This window comes from Nanorana parkeri, unplaced genomic scaffold (assembly GCF_000935625.1).
Source record: "Nanorana parkeri isolate BGI_ZX_2015 unplaced genomic scaffold, ASM93562v1 scaffold1062, whole genome shotgun sequence".
Taxonomy (NCBI): Eukaryota; Metazoa; Chordata; class Amphibia; order Anura; family Dicroglossidae; genus Nanorana; species Nanorana parkeri.
This window is the reverse complement of record NW_017307330.1, coordinates 480,777-497,014: the sequence shown is the minus strand read 5'-3', so window position 1 is coordinate 497,014 and position 16,238 is coordinate 480,777. Positions and strand designations below refer to the sequence as shown.

General features: G+C 42.1%; 1 protein-coding gene across 1 annotated transcript in view; it reads right to left on the bottom strand.

The window, feature by feature from the left end:
• AKAP13 (A-kinase anchoring protein 13) overlaps positions 1 to 16,238 on the bottom strand; it is a 234,237-nt gene that overhangs the window by 62,822 nt on the left and 155,177 nt on the right. The window contains exons 11-14 of the mRNA XM_018567558.1: positions 14,690 to 14,827; positions 10,631 to 10,712; positions 7,274 to 7,407; positions 1,464 to 1,828 (exon numbers count right to left, since the gene is read on the bottom strand). Of these exons, the coding sequence (XP_018423060.1) occupies positions 1,464 to 1,828; positions 7,274 to 7,407; positions 10,631 to 10,712; positions 14,690 to 14,827 (719 nt within the window). The remainder of the gene's footprint in view (positions 1 to 1,463; positions 1,829 to 7,273; positions 7,408 to 10,630; positions 10,713 to 14,689; positions 14,828 to 16,238) is intronic.

The window sequence follows — 16,238 nt, the reverse complement described above, 5'->3', positions numbered from 1 at the left end:
AGTGAGTGGAGCTTCAATTTATTTTAAATGAGGGATTATAAAGTCTCAGCATTATTTTTTTCACTAAAGCCAACTAAAGATACTAAAGCATCACTAAAGATTGCAGTCAGATTAATTTAAATAATTCTCCACTGAAGCACTATTGTTTTAGCCAAGCATTTCTATTTATGCTTTCCATTACATAAAAAATGGAATCGGCCATTTTTGCTGATTACAAATGTAGATTGAGCTTCCTGCATCATTGTACAATTATTGTGCTCTAGCGTTTTCTCTCTGTGCAAGTTTAGGAGTCTGCTAAAGGTAATGCAAAACAATCTGGTATTTCAACAGCAGAGTCCGACATACAGATGGCCATTAGAGGAAGTAGCAACAACTATGTACACAAAATACCACCGTAAATCATTTCAGTATACAGCTCAATAGATGTACACACTGAAAATACACTATATAGCTTCCCTACAGAGGCCAAGCAGCATGATATTAACATCTTCTTGACAAGTGTTTGTTTGTTTTTCTTAACAATAGATCTTATATAAAACATTTTTCTTTTTTTATATGGCTCTTTAGTTGATAAGTGTTATATCTACAAATCACTGGATCCTATTTAAAAAGGAGAAAAGAAAACAAGACCTGTAGTGTTGAGTGATTGAAAGAATAACATTCCTAATCTACAGAAAAGGAAGCACAGTACCCAACACTTGCCCTTTATTTCACATTTTGGGGGTAACTTAATATGGCAAAGGACAATGTGCAAAGTTAATCAGCCACAGCAATTAGCACTGCAAGTCCTGCTTTGTTCAGCTAGTAGTGTTCAGTGGTTGGTCATTTGCTGGAATTTGATCACTCTTGCACTCTTCTACCTATCTTCATGCATGATCTAGATTAAGGCCTTCACATGAACCTCATGACCCTCTTCATAGGGTAGAGAACAATTCACTCCTCGGCTTCCCTCTAGCTTTTGGATTTATATTATTTTTATTATACAGGATTTATATAGCACCAACAGTTTGCGTAGCGCTTAATATAAGGAAGACATTACAATTACAATACAATTCAAGGCAATTTACCTGATAATACGCTTTTCCCGAAAATCTGTTAAGAAAATGAGTAGAGCAGAAGTAGTCAACTTCAGCCCCCCAGCTGTGGTGAAACTACCAATCCCACTATGCCTCTGGGAGTTATGCTTGTGGCTGTCAAAGTCTTGCAATGTCTCGTGGAACTTGTAGTTCCACAACAGCTGGAATGCCGAGGTTGCCTACCCCCAGGTATTTTTTAATCATATGGAAGGGGTCATTTTGGAAGGTATAAGCGTTTCTCCCCCATGTAATTCATCACATGAAATAGTTTTTTACAGTCTTATTTGTAGAAGACAGAGAGGACATTTGTTCTCAAAGGTTATTATATTTGCACCACGATTTGCATAGGCCTCAAAAAGATGTTCCATATAGAAATGATGCCCTTACCTCCTGCGGCTAATTTCACTTTCACTTGGGGCGTGTTTCCATGGCTCCCAGCTGTGCCTTCTGTGTGGGGAATCCGAGCGGATGGCGCTCTTAGAGCGAGTGATGTGAGGGGACACTTCTGTGATGTTGTCCATCTCCTCCCCTTCCATCTCAGACACTTCAGTGTTCTCACATTCCCGCTCCTCTACAGATGCAGTCACTGTGCTGCTACAGCTGCTGTCCATACTGAGCCGGTCTCTCTGCTTCTTCAGGCTTAATGTATGGGGAATAGAAATGTCACTGCCATGGGAAGAGTTTCTTTCTAAAGAAGTATTATCATCTGAGCCTAAGCTAGAAATATCACACAAGGACTGTTCCTCTTCGAGCTGGAATAAAAACATAAGGAAAAGTTTGTCAGTGAACTTGGTACCTTCACAAGAAAACATTATAGGCTGAAATATGCTGCAGCCAAATGAAACTTATCAGTAATGTCTGGTCCTTAACTGATTAGAACTGTCATATTCAGTTCTTCCCCTCTCCAGATTATTGGTAGGAAGGCAAATAAGTTAACAGATCAGGAAAAAATTGTGACCATCTCAGTACCAACAGTGAAAGTGAGGGGCATGTAATTCGTTTTAATGCTGTTTGCAATTAATACAGAGGAGGGTAAATCAATATGGAATCAGCAGCCAGTCTGCCCAATACAGGGGTCAGCAGGATTTTTTTTTTAGGAGCCAACTCTATTGACAACAGGTGGAGGAATCCTCCAAGCGTAGATGCCAACTGTTATTTTTAAGGAGCATCTGAAACCTGGCTCCTGGGATTTGTACAGCCCTGAATGAACAAAAAGTGCGCTGTGTTAAATCAATACAAAATCCTCAGGAAACATTGTTAAACAACAAATAATGAATAATGTACGGTTACATTTCTTGCTATAATTCAGAACTACTAGACCCAAGTAGACCTCACACCTCTGGAGGTAAGGGGAAACTTCCCAGCAGTGATGTAAATATTTCTTTTCCGTGGAATCTCCCATCATATTCTTATTTCCTGCATCCCCACCACCATTTTCTGGCCCAATGAATATGTTCAAGCCCAGGCAAGAAACATTTTTTCTGACACATTACTGACCATAATATAAAAAAATGTCAATGGTTCTAAATCTTTTCCATTCAAACCTAAAAGAGATATTTGGGGTTGCTTCACACTAAGCTCAAAATGAATTTATTAATTTTCCATAGCATCTGTGCATCTGGCTACTGGCTAAAATACAGTTAAACTAAACTCAGGAGTTAAATCTTAAAAATACATTCAATACCTTAAAAGGAGAACTATGAGGTGAGTGCTTTTCACTCACCTCATAGTTCTAGCCGACCTGTGACAATGAGACTGTCACAGGTCGGCTCAGTAGATAGGGAGGTGAGCGAACACATACCGGGTTCGCTCGCCTCTCGATCCTGTCACAGCTCTCTGCTGTGATAGGGGAGGGGCTGGATTCCCCCCTCCTCGCTCCGATCCTCCAGCGCTGACTGGCAGAATGGACGGGGGAGGGAGTGGGTACAGCTGGCTCTGCCTCTAGATAGGCAGAGCCAGCTGTCACTCACGCAGCTGGGCGGATCCCGTCATCTGCGCCGGGATCCGCTCCTGCTGCGGCGTCTCAGTATACCGCGAGCTGGAGCTCGCGGTATACTGAGCTTAGGGTAACGGGAGGACGCTAGTTTGTGTCCTCCCGTTACCCTAAGGAGAACTATGGGGAAAAACACTGACCCCATAGTTCTCCTTTAACTATCAACAAAAATGTATCTTATTTATGTATCACTCGGCTGTAGATCCTCAAACCATCTCTGAATTGGTGCTGACACTATCTTTCCTTCTGGAGGGTGGCTACTTTTGTTCCCCATGGTCCCTGTGTGTGTTGTAAAGGAGTCACCACTCCAAGCTCACTCCCGTGATGCAGTAGAATCTGTATACTAAATTAGTAAACCAAATAAAGTGGTGGCTACTATACAACACACACAGGAACCATTGGGGGGAAAAAATGTAGCGTCCCTCCAGAAGGAAGGACAGTGTCGGTATGATTTCAGAGATAATTTGAGGATCTACAGCCGAGTGATACACAAGGTACTTGAATGCATTTTTAAGATTGAACTCCTGAGTTTAGAGTCACTTTACCTTTACTGTAAGAACGGTATCAGAAGGAAAAAAAAAAGTTTGGAACTGATGAACTTTGGTCTTTTTTTCCAGCATTACTAAGTTGCTCTGAAAACATTTTGCCAGTAATTGATGGAACAATGCTGGCAGTGAATCTGTTACATGGTTATTTATTGGACATAATCACTCCAGGCAAAATGGTTTTCTGGTTTTGGATTTTTAGCACAATCCCTATTTTACAGATTCCTCATCCCTCCCCTCACCAATGCCTGCAGAAAGTGGTCGAAAACAGGAGCATATACATTTTTTTCAGTAGATAGAGGGGGTAAAGGTAAGAACTCTTGTTTAGTTTACTATAACAATGTTGCCCTCACTTCTGGTTTCAGTCTCACAAGGATAAGCAAAGGAAAATCTGCCCAATGAAGTCACAGACAGCAATACAAATCCAGACATTCTGACCCTTTGCCACCCTATAAAAAACAAGACCCTAGGCTAGAGTTGGGCTTTAAAAAAGACACCATGATGGATTTGAAGAAAACATGCAGACACCTTGACTTATAAATATTATCAACATATAGCAGAAATGGTTTCTAAACAGCCTCCATATTGTCAGCAATAGAAATTCAGCAGTAAAAACCCAACATACTGTAAACAGATCACATGAATGTCACATACTGTACTAAAATGGTGTGCAAATGTTCTATGACAAGCCAAAGTGTTTTCTAGCGTGCCACTCAGTAGAAGTTTGCCATTATAGACTGTAACTGTACACTAACTAATCTGTACTACTCCGCCACATAGACTTCTTTGTGGAAGAAGAGAAACAAAAAGGGAAAAAAAAGTCTTCACACTGCTAATGAAATGAAGAGGACTGAAGCATACAGACAAGGAAATGATCTCACCCTGTACTCATCCTCCTGTGAAACACTGTTGCAATCTCTGATACAATGGACAGACTCCTCCAAAGGAAATAAGCTTCGTGCTGTAGTGGCAACACTAACGTCTTATAAATAAACACATTATATCAAGATCTTCTTTATTAAAAGATAACAGAGGCTGCACACATCACAGAGAAGAAAGCATTGTGGCCAAGAATGTGATTGGATGGAAGGCTTACAAATGTGACCGTTGGCGACAGAAACACCTGCGAACCAAAGTACACAAAGATGGCCAATAAGACAGTCCAATCTTTGTTTTTTTAGCAAAAATTTGTGTCAAATGAACAAGAATATATAAGGGGCTCTCTTTGTATACTTGATCCTTAGGCAAAGCAAAAGTAACCATTTTCTCTACAGAAGATTATAGCAATGGGAATCTATCCTTGTATTATGATTCATGTCGTGTCTAATAATTCTAAAAAAATATCAGAATATGATCATGCTTTTTGCATCTAACATGAAAAAAGGGGATTCTCCTGTTATTTCATTTATAGCAAATGTGCTAAAAACACAGATTTAGGCAAAAAAATAAATGTTTTGGACAAACATCTAAAAAAGGAACTTTTCGATCATTTAGAGCACGTGTCAAACTCAAGGCCCAGGGGCCGAATCATGCCCACCAGGCCATTTCCTACACTTCTACTTTCAGATCTAGGTATTAAGTTATTACTAAAACCAGTGATAATCAAATGCAGAAGCAATTATGATAAAGATTAGATACATTTATATAGTCTTACAGGCCCTTTGAGGGCAACCATAATGTTGATGCGGCCCACAATTAAAGGAGAACTACGGGGTTAAGGCTTTTCCCCATAGTTCTCCTTAGGGGAACAGGAGGACACAAACTAGTGTCCTCCCGTCAGCCTAAGCTCAGTATACCGCAAGCTACTGCTCGCGGTATACTGAGACACCGCAAGCTACTGCTCGTGGTATACTGAGACGCCGCAGCTGAAGCAGATCCCGACAATTATGTCTGGATCCGCCCAGCTGAGTGAGTGACAGCTGGCTCTGCCTATCTAGAGGCAAAGCCAGCTGTACCCACTCCCTCACCCGTCCATTCTGCCAGTCAGCGCTGGAGGATCGGAGTGGGGAGGGGGGAATCCAGCCCCTCCCCTATCACAGCAGAGAGCTGTGACAGGATCGAGAGGTGAGCGAACGCCGGTATGTGTTCGCTCACCTCCCGATCTACTGAGCCGACCTGTGACAGTCTCATTGTCACAGGTCGGCTAGAACTATGAGGTGGGTGAAACGCACTCACCTCATAGTTCTCCTTTAAATTGAGTTTGACATCCCTGATTTAGAGGAAGCCTGTACAGTAGGAAATATGTAGGCTGCCTTTGCGCACTTAAAAATACTAGTTACCAGATTGTCATACTTGCAACGCCTATTAAAATGCCATGTAAGCTACGTACAGACTAAATGTCTTGCAGCTCAAACAGCTTGGCACATGGGTACAATATGGGCAGTGCAGTATCTACGAGAATAAATACAACTGATTCAGCTGGGCTGAGATCGGATCTCAGCGGGGGGAAGACTGAGGTCATTCAGACCATGAGGTGACAGAATCACCAGATTTTTAATTAGAGGGATATCAAGGATTTCCGGCCATTAATAACGTCATAATGCCAACACTGTCATACTATTCAGTGACATTAGTAGTGACTAATGAAATACGATGCTGCATATAGTGATATAGCCTGCTTCATCTTACTTTAATAAATACCAACACACATAGAGATAAATGTAACCAATAGCACTTTGGAAAAGCAAATTGGTGTTTGGAATTTGTCCACCTTGGGTACTTCTAGGAGCAGTGGGCCTATATCTGACTCTGCATGTACCAAGGGTCAGACACAGAGGTCTATGGGTAAATCCCAGATTGCCAGGAAGAGGGAAATACAAGACAATATATTGCAGAAGTAGGTCCTTTAAGGAGAAGAATAAACCTAGCCATACACTAATTGCTTTTTCTAATTTAGTCCTGCAAGGTGAAAGTGCTCCCACCCACTATTGTATTTTGACAGTGGCGGGAGTCATGCTATCAGAATACCTGAACAGTGACTGTAGCTGATTAGCTGTAGTCACCGTTTGGCTGAGATTTTGTGAACCGGCTCTTTTGACAAAATCGACTTGTCAAATGGAAGGTGCCGATGGGGCCACACACTGCTTCACTCTGGAAATTAGAGCAGGTTATGGCCAGTTTAAGGTTAGAAAGATAAATGACATTATTACAGTTTCCTATTCTGACTATTGAAACTTTACCATATGTTAAGACAATGCACAGCTGTAAAGTTAGCCTAAATATAATTTACCTTTGTTGCCTTTGTGTTGCAATTCTTCTGTATAATTACAACATGTTGCTTGGTCATGGCAAAAAGACCCCCAGGAATATGTTGCACAGGCAATAAGATCACCAACAAAGTTTGAGCACTTTTGTTTTAGAAAACATGATCATTATTAGGCCACAAATGTTGCAGTAATTAACCAGGAACCCAGATCACAGTGTTCAAGGATTCATAACATACAGCAAGTTCAAACAGGAATGTTATATTATATAACCAAGTAGGCAAATTACTATTTAAACCCGCCATAAGCTATGAAGCCAAACCACTGTGATATCTGCCATGTACGTTACTAGACTCTATTCTTATAAACAATGCCTGTCTAGCATTCATCACAATGACAAACACAATGGGTTTCCACTTCTAAGAACATTAGTAATGTAAGTGTACATTGAATCACCTTTGAAAACACCATTTCATCTAACACTTCTGGGGCCATATAACACAGATCAGCTTCACTTGTGGATTCCCTTTTCAGAGTTGGAGGTGATGAATGTTCTGTATCGAGTCCATCCTCCAGAAACTGCTGGCAGACTAAAATGAAAGAAAACACATTATTTAATCTTACTTTAATATAGTAACATGACAATAACATGTGAAGATCATCTACTTAAAAGAGAACTATGGGGTAAGTGTTTTTCCCCATAGTTCTCTTAAGGGTCACAGGAGGACATATACTAGCATCCTCCCGTGACCCAAAGCTCAATATATCGCGAGCTACAGCTCGCTGTATACCGAGACCGCCGCAGCCGTGACAGATCCCGACATTACTGTCAAGATCCACCCAGCTGCGTGAGTGACAGCCGCTTCTGCCTATCTAGAGGCAGAGCCCGCTGTACCCGCCCCCTCCAGTTCCTCCAGTCACCGCTGGAGGATCGGAGTGGGGAGAGGGGGAATCTCTGTGGGGAGCGGTGACTGACTGTCACCACTCACTGCAGGGAGATGATCGGGGAGTGAGCGGACGGTATGTGTTTGCTCACTTCCCGATCAATAGAGCCAACGTGTGACAGCTTCATTGTCACACGTGGGCTCGAACTATGAGGATGAGTGATTTTCACTCACCTCATAGTTCTCCTTTAACAAAAAAACAACAACACAGCTAAAATGGTAATAGATGCAGCCATATTATAATACAATACATATAAGGGTTCATGTATATGGGCATTCTATTCAAAAGCTGCAATTTCAATGTAAATGCATACAGCTGTATTCAAGTGAAAATGCAATGTTTGACAAGAAAAGGGATGCATTTGACCTGCTTTGTCTTCAGATCAACACACCTCAGTAGCCTCCAAACAAATGCAGCAGTATGTCAAGTAGGTCAAAAGCAGCCTCTGAACCACCATGCAAGAAAAGAATGCCCAGTGCCATGATCCTCAGCTTTTACTGCTCCCGAGATACAAAGACTTCAGTTGAAGTGTACCCGTCATTGATGCACCATAAAAGTAACCATTTTGTTGGCAATTTGACAATAGGCGCTCTGTGCCATAGTCAGTCTAGGGCACATTCACAAGATTCTCCGAACTGTGAAGCTTGTCTTTAAACTACCGGCCATTTTCCTAAACCTTTATACCTCCTAACTCGTGCTTTAATAAGTGAAATATAGCCCTCACCAAAATGTTAAAGGAGAACTATGAGGTGAGTGCTTTTCACTCACCTCATAGCTCTAGCCGACATGTGACAATGAGACTGTCACAGGTCGGCTCAGTAGATCGGGAGGTGAGCGAACACATACCAGCGTTCGCTCACCTCTTGATCCTGTCACAGCTCTCTGCCGTGACAGGGGAGGGGCTGTACCCGCCCCCTCCCCGCTCCGATCCGCCAGCGCTGACTGGCGGATCGGAAGGGGGAGGGTACAGCTGGCTTCGCCTCTAGATAGGCAGAGCCAGCTGTCACTCACGCAGCTGGGCGGATTCGCTTCAGCTGCGGCGTCTCAGTATACCGCGAGCAGTAGCTTGCGGTATACTGAGCTTAGGGTGACGGGAGGACGCTAGTTTGTGTCCTCCCGTTACCCTAAGGAGAACTATGGGGAAAAGCCTTAACCCCATAGTTCTCCTTTAAGTCTAGCTGTGTCCAATTGTTTCCTGCAATGTCTTTTTCAGCACACAGCCAGATGCTGGCACATTAACAGACGAGTCTTTCTGGTAATAGGCAGAAAAACGGGCTGTAAATAATCAGTTAGTTCACACTCCTGTGGAAAATTCACAAGGAACCTCCAGAATCGTCATGATAATCACGAGCCATACAGTAAATGGAAGTACACAGAGTGAGGGACAGGAAGAGGCCTCGTGTGAGAAAAATGGCAACAATGGCTTCACCAGAACAGTGATTTAGAAAACAAAACTCTGCACAGAACAAAATTTAAAGTCATTTGAGTTATAACCAACATTACCAAAGCAGAAGTTGAAGAAGGCCTCATACATGTGATATTATTGGCTTTCTGTAAATTGCCAACTTTTTGTTACTCCCTGTCTCAACAAATAATTTATGTCCTACAAAAGGATTGCTTTTGGAAAAGTCGTCAACAAAGTCTTCAAGACATATTTTCTTACTAAAGTGAACATGTGCTTTGTCCATGTTGTACAGATCAACATGTTCACCTAATGGATAACTATATGTTTAGTACAGGTATCCTTCATATGACCACCCTCTCCTTACCCAAAGTCTTAAGCTGGCCATGCACCTATAGATTATATGCAGATTTTCTATGGTCAGGTGGAAAAAGTGCAACAGATTCCTCGATCTACGCTAAACTGTGTGGATGGAGGAATCTCCCGCTGGGCCAAGCTTCAGTGGCTCAGGTATTTCGAGAGCCAGCGGAACCGACTAGCAAGATACTGAAGCTTGGCCCAGTGGGAGATTCCTCCGTCCACACAGTTTAGCGTAGATGGAGAAATCTGTTGCACTTCTTCAATCTGACCATAGAAAATCTGCAAATAATCTATAGGTGTATGGCCAGCTTTACACTTATCTGTCCTCGTTCTTCTGAGATCCTCAATGTGTAGTCCACAGGGTTTGAAAGTCTCCTGGCCAGGCATTGCTTTTTACATTCATGTGCACCACTAACTCTACTCATTCATATGAAAACCCATCCACCACTTGCATGAAAGATAAATGACCATTTCATATGAATAAATTGAGATTTTGGTGCATATCTGCAAAAGTAGTAGAACCCAGGGGGTAGACTTTTAAAACAGCTGATATGTTCTCAGAGGGCCACATGGCAAAGGTCTTGGAGGAGGGGGAGCAGCTAAGTGTAAGACTTGGGGTAGGAGGCAGTCCTACGGTTTTGGAGGTGTGCTTCATTTTAAAAGTTCAGGTTCACTTTAACAACACCAGGCATATGTCTCACACAGTAAAACTTGCTGCAAGCATGCTGGAGGATTCTGAAGTTTTTGGCCTTTTTTGGTTCTACACATATTAGGCCTTAATTACACATTTAAAAAGTCAGAGGTTTCTAAATCCAGCATTATGCTTTTTTAACTAGCTGATAAAGTATGGATACGGTTACAATCACGAGACAAACAAAGAGATTTTCTACCCAACAAGGAAAACCCCTTCCAATATCTTTACTGCTATAGATTTTAGAGAAAGATCTTTACAGCACATGATATACTTTCAATATCACAAAACATTGTAATTTCCCACTGATCACATACTTCTTGTTTTCTAGTCACTAATGTGACTGCTAGAACACAAATCACATGCTACTCACTAGAGGAGAGTTTGTTTCTGCTCACATGAATGGTGAACTCACCTTTAGAATCACTTGTCTGCTTTGATTCCAGAAGAACCATGTGTGGACATGGAGTTAGTGAACAGCAGTTTTCTCTGTTAATCTGGAAATAGGATTACACAACAGTCAACAGAAAACTCTTTCCAGAGATACAAGAAATATCCAGAAATACAAAAAACACAAAGCCAGCAACAAAATGTTTATAGGGAAAACATTTGTCAGCATTTATTGTGAGACTTGAAGCATATAAGCCTTGACATCACATTACCTGTTGATCATTACATTTTACAGAGACAATGTGCAACTGACATTGTTGGTGCCCAACTGTTAAGAGTAAGCCGAATGTACATACTAAAAAAGCACAATTAAAAGACCCTCAATGTACACCTATGAGGTTGTTTGAAAACACAGACTAAGCATCTAGTTGCAAAACAGGTGCCCCCAGGTGCCACATGTAACCATTAGCTTCCCTGGCCATCATTAACTGTAAGTCATTTGCACAAAACTTGCCACCTCCTCCACACTTGAAACTGATCAGGTCTTGTAGTTGGTCACTCAGACACACTGCCTTGTGGAATGAGACAGGGAAATAACATGTTTGCCTACTGCCCAAAAGCTTGGGCTATTCAGCTGCGTAGGTAAAGCCAATGGTGGGTGTGTGTCATACAACTAAAGGCCTATTTAGCTTTTTAGAGCAATGTCATAGGTGTTTAAGACTTTTCTGAATAACGGTGGCCATAGACAAGCAAATCTTTCACCAAAAGCAGAGATTTGCCTAGCATGAGTAATGTGAAGACAGTTACATTTTCAATGGATAAAAGAGAACTGTCTATAAGCTAAACAGACCTTCCAACACGGGTAATACATGCATGTGATAAAAAGTATGTCCTGCATTTGCAATCATTCTACTTAACCTCTATGTAGCATGTAGAAAAGGTTCATTAAGTGCCTGGATTCATCAGTAAGCCTGTGGTCACTCTAAAATCCACCAGAGGGAAGGCTTGGTCCCACACTTTCACCTACAATGTAAAGGTGTCTATAGTTTTAAGACTATGGTTGGGCATTTGTAAAGCATTCAACCACTCTTGGTCAGTCATCTACACAACAATCTTGATCCATATATGCTGAAATTCCTTTAATGTATTTTACTATATTTGGAATGGATCTGCATACACTATATTGCCAAAAGTATTGGGACACCTGCCTTTACACGCATATGAACTGTAGATGGAGGAATCTGTTGCATCTTTTCCATCTGTGGTCAGATGGAAAAGGTGCAACAGATTCCTCCATCTACACTTAACTGTGTGGATGGAGTAATCTCCACCTGGGCCAATCTGTTGCACTTTTTCCATCTGACCACAGAAAATCTGCAGATAATTGTAAGGTGTATGGGCCCCTTTAGTCCGTAGGGTTCAATATTGAGTTGGCCCACCCTTTGCAGCTATAACAGCTTCAATTCTTCTGGGAAGGCTGTCCACAAGGTTTAGGAGTGCGTCTATGGGAATGTTTCACCATTCTTCCAGAAGCGCATTTGTGAGGTCAGGTACTGATGTAGGATGAGAAGGCCTGGCTCGCAGTCTCCACTCTAATGCATCCCAAAGGGGTACTATCGGGTTGAGCTCAGGACTCTGTGCAGGCCAGTCAAGTTCCTCCACCCCAAACTCATCCATGTCTTTATGGACCTTGCTTTGTGCGCTGGTGCGCAGTCATGTTGGAACTGGAAGGGGCCATCCCTAAACTGTTTCCACAATGTTGGGAGCATGAAATTGTCCAAAATTACTTGGTATGCTGATGCCTTAAGAGTTCCCTTCACCGGAACTAAGTGGCCAAGCCCAACGCCACACCATAATCCCCCTCCACCAAATTTTACACTTGGCACAATGCAGTCAGGCAAGTACCGTTCTCCTGGCAACCGCCAAACCCAGACACGTCCATCAGATTGCCAGACTGAGAAGCGTGATTGGTCACTCCAGAGAACACATCTCCACTTCTCTAGAGTCCAGTGGCAGCGCGCTTTGCACCACTCTATCCGATGCTTTGCATTGCACTCTGTAAAGTAAAGCTTGGATGCAGCTGCTCGGCCATGGAAACCCATTCCATGAAGCAATCTACGCACTGTTGTTATGCCAATCTGAAGGCCACACAAAGTTTGGAGGTCTGTAGCTATTGACTCTGCATACAGTTGGCGACTTCTAGTCTCTTCAGCATGTGCTCACCCCGCTCTGTCATTTTACGTGGCCTACCACTTCATGGCTGAGTTGCTGTTGTTCCCAGTTGCTTCCACTTTGTTATAATACCACTAACAGCTGGCCGTGGAATATTTAGTAGCAAGGAAATTTCACTGAACACCTGAACCCAATGATTTGGAGGGGTGTCCCAATACTTTTGACAATATAGTGTATGTTCTAACAGTACTCTTAAAATCAACCCCAAGAGTAAAGAGGTGTCAAATGAGAAAGTACTGAAAGTTATGTGTACTTAATCTGGTGGCTGAGGAGTGTTTATGGCTATGCAATATTTCATCTACAACCCCATTTTAAGAAACCTGAATAATTTTAAGGCAATGTAGCTTCCAGGAAGATCAAGCAAAATTATAGATTCAGTTTTCCCTTTTTCCTGCTATCCTTAGAGAGCAGTCATCAAGGGTCCTGTTAGATAAAATGCATCTTCTGTTACCTGATAAAGTAGTCAGTCATAGGACCCTCTGCATGCACAATGATATGAAAACATCCATTTGGCTGTGCAGGCTCTTTAGACTAGCACATGATTGGCTGGGAAACATCACCAGGAAGAAGGGATACACAGTCAACAACCTGCATCAGCCTATCAGCACTAAGCTAGTGTTATAACCCAGGCTTTGCTCCAAACACTAGTGCTAGCGTGGCCCCTCTATGCCCAGCATGTGCTATGTGTGGCTATAGCAAGCTACGGGGGAATAGCCATTTAAGCAGCTTTTTAGGGAACTCAAAGTTAAGGCAAATGCACATAGCTGCTACCTTCAGCTAAGGGTATCAGCAACAGTAACCAAAATACGGATTGGTCTGTAAATCTCAAAATAATACGTTTATGTTTCCCTGCCGGCATTGTAGCATGCAATGTCTGGAAGACCACATAGCACACAATATAATACAAAGCTCAGGCAAAATAAAAATAAACATCCTCAGATTAATGAACCGAATAGCCACTTACAACTGAATGCCACAGAAATGACAGTGAATTTCCTATACCTCAAGCATATGGTTTATATGACAGGCTGTTGGCACTACAGCAAAGCCCTATATGTTTCATGCCAGAAACACTGCCAGGTTCCCAAAACCGTTACGACTGGAACATTCCCAGACTGCAATTGATTGTCTCAGGACTCGCTAAATTTAGCAGAGGGATGAATCACAGCATTAATAAGACAGCTTCATACTGGGAGATTTCTATAAAACTGCTGCACATCCGGTAAAATCAGCAACTTATGAAGTCAAATCTGAAGGTTTTATTTTGCAAATAAAAGTTACAGATACAAAACAGTATATACACATATAGCAGGTAGCTGGATCTCTCTCCCACGTCCAAAAGTAAACATTAATCTGCACGGCAAAGAAAAAAAGAAACAAGGTCTGTCACCTTTCCTGATAACGAAGCTGAGTTGTAGGTTGCTAATGAATAACAGGCCAGCCACATGACTAATCATAGCCATACAACCTGACTATTAACCTAACATAAACAACAAGGTGCGTGTAGTAACCCAAAGCTCCCAAACAAAATACAGCTTTAAGTAATTGATTGCATGTGCATGACTTAAAACTTCACGGTCGTTCGGTCACCTGTGACTGTAACACACTGGAAAATAGAATGTGATGCTTGAGGAACACTTAAACAGAGTCTACAAGATGAACTGTCTGGGTTGATCACAGCAACCATTGAGTGTTTGATTTTCTAACCTGGACTAGCAGCATGAAAGGGACAGCACGGTTGCTATAGGAAATACAGAATGATCTTCTATCAGACATCAAGCGTCTTTACATTTTTATTCTAAAAACATTAGCACCCAAATACTTTGAAGAAAACAAAATATCTTTAAGTTACCTTAATCAGCACCACATCAACAGTTCTGTCGACTTTGGAGATGTCGCACAGGCTGTATCGTCTTTTGTGCCTCTCGTACATTCTTCTGACTCTCAAAGAAAGTGTCCAGAGAAAGTCCAGACAGTCCCAGTCAGAGCACTGCTAACTGGAGACTACACATGTGAGAATAGACTGTTGATCCAGCTCGAAAGTTAGAAGCCACAACATCACTTGTTTCCCTGACAGGAAAAACATTTCCACGACTGGACTAAAGCGAGCATTTTCCCCACTGAGATAACAAGCAATACACACTGAGGGCATGCAAAAGAAGCAAGGCAAATAAACTACGGCAGCACTGCGGACAAACCCCTCGCTGGTACCAATGTACAAACAAACTCTGGAAGTGTACTAAAGCCCGGCAAAAGAAGACAACACAAGTTATTGTCCAGAAGTGACTTCAACATCTCATCCGTAGGCACACAAAAAAAGAAGAGGCAAATTCAGTGGATCCTTTTTCACATCCAGAGTGAGACCTGTTTGAGAAGTGAAATCTGAGACACTGCTACAGAAGTCTTCACCATATCCCGTCTGAAAGAGAGCCCCCTTATTTCAAATGTGCATTATTTCCAATCACAACTCGCAAGAAGAGAAGAAAAGCCACTCCTTTTTGGACGTCATCATTTTGCCTTTTCCACACTGCCCTGGCGTTCATTAAGACTTGAGTCATATTTCCACAACACAGACGTTAAATGCAATCACTTGAGGGCCCCAAGAAGGAAAAAAAAAAACATTGAAACCAATTGTAAGCTCCAGAAGGTTTGTTACCCCTTACAGTGTCTCTTCTGTACTATGAAAACGTGTAAAAAGAAATGCACATCTCTCACAAATAAAAGAAAAAAAAAAAAATCACACAAAAGTCTGAGAGTGAGAAGTTAACATCCAGCTTCCCTATATAGAGAAAAATGATTCACACGCATAAAAGAGGAAATTTACAGATTTCACGGAACTCGAAAGGAGAAGAGCGTCAAACTAGCAGAAGATCATTTTTACAAAAAGAGACAGAGGACCCGTGTATTTTTCACTGTCATTTTCGTGACAGGACTCTACAAGCCTGACTAATTTGCTTCTGTCAATGCTCTCATTCACATCAGCTGGGGCCCATGAAGCGACCCTGCCACATGGTTTCCTGTATTCTGACTGTTCCACCCTTTCCTCCCCCTCCCTGCAGCATCCACACTCCCTGTATCCCCTCTCATGGGAGAGAAAGCTTTCCGGAGCGCTTTTAGCCACTGTTCTTCCATCTAAGCGAAGACCTTGGAATGGAAAGAGGAGGGGAGGGTAATGTGTGCGCGCGCACACACACACACACACACACACCTAAAAGAGGTAAGGTAAAAAAAAAAACACTTTTCCAAAGAGGATTCCCCAGCCAAACCTGAGGTTTAGGCTCCATTCACATATGGCGTTTGCCGCACGGAAAACGTGCAAATCTTAACATACGTACAGATTCTGTATATTCAGAATACATCATAGAATCTACCCGTAAAATCGCGCAGAATTTTTTTTGGGG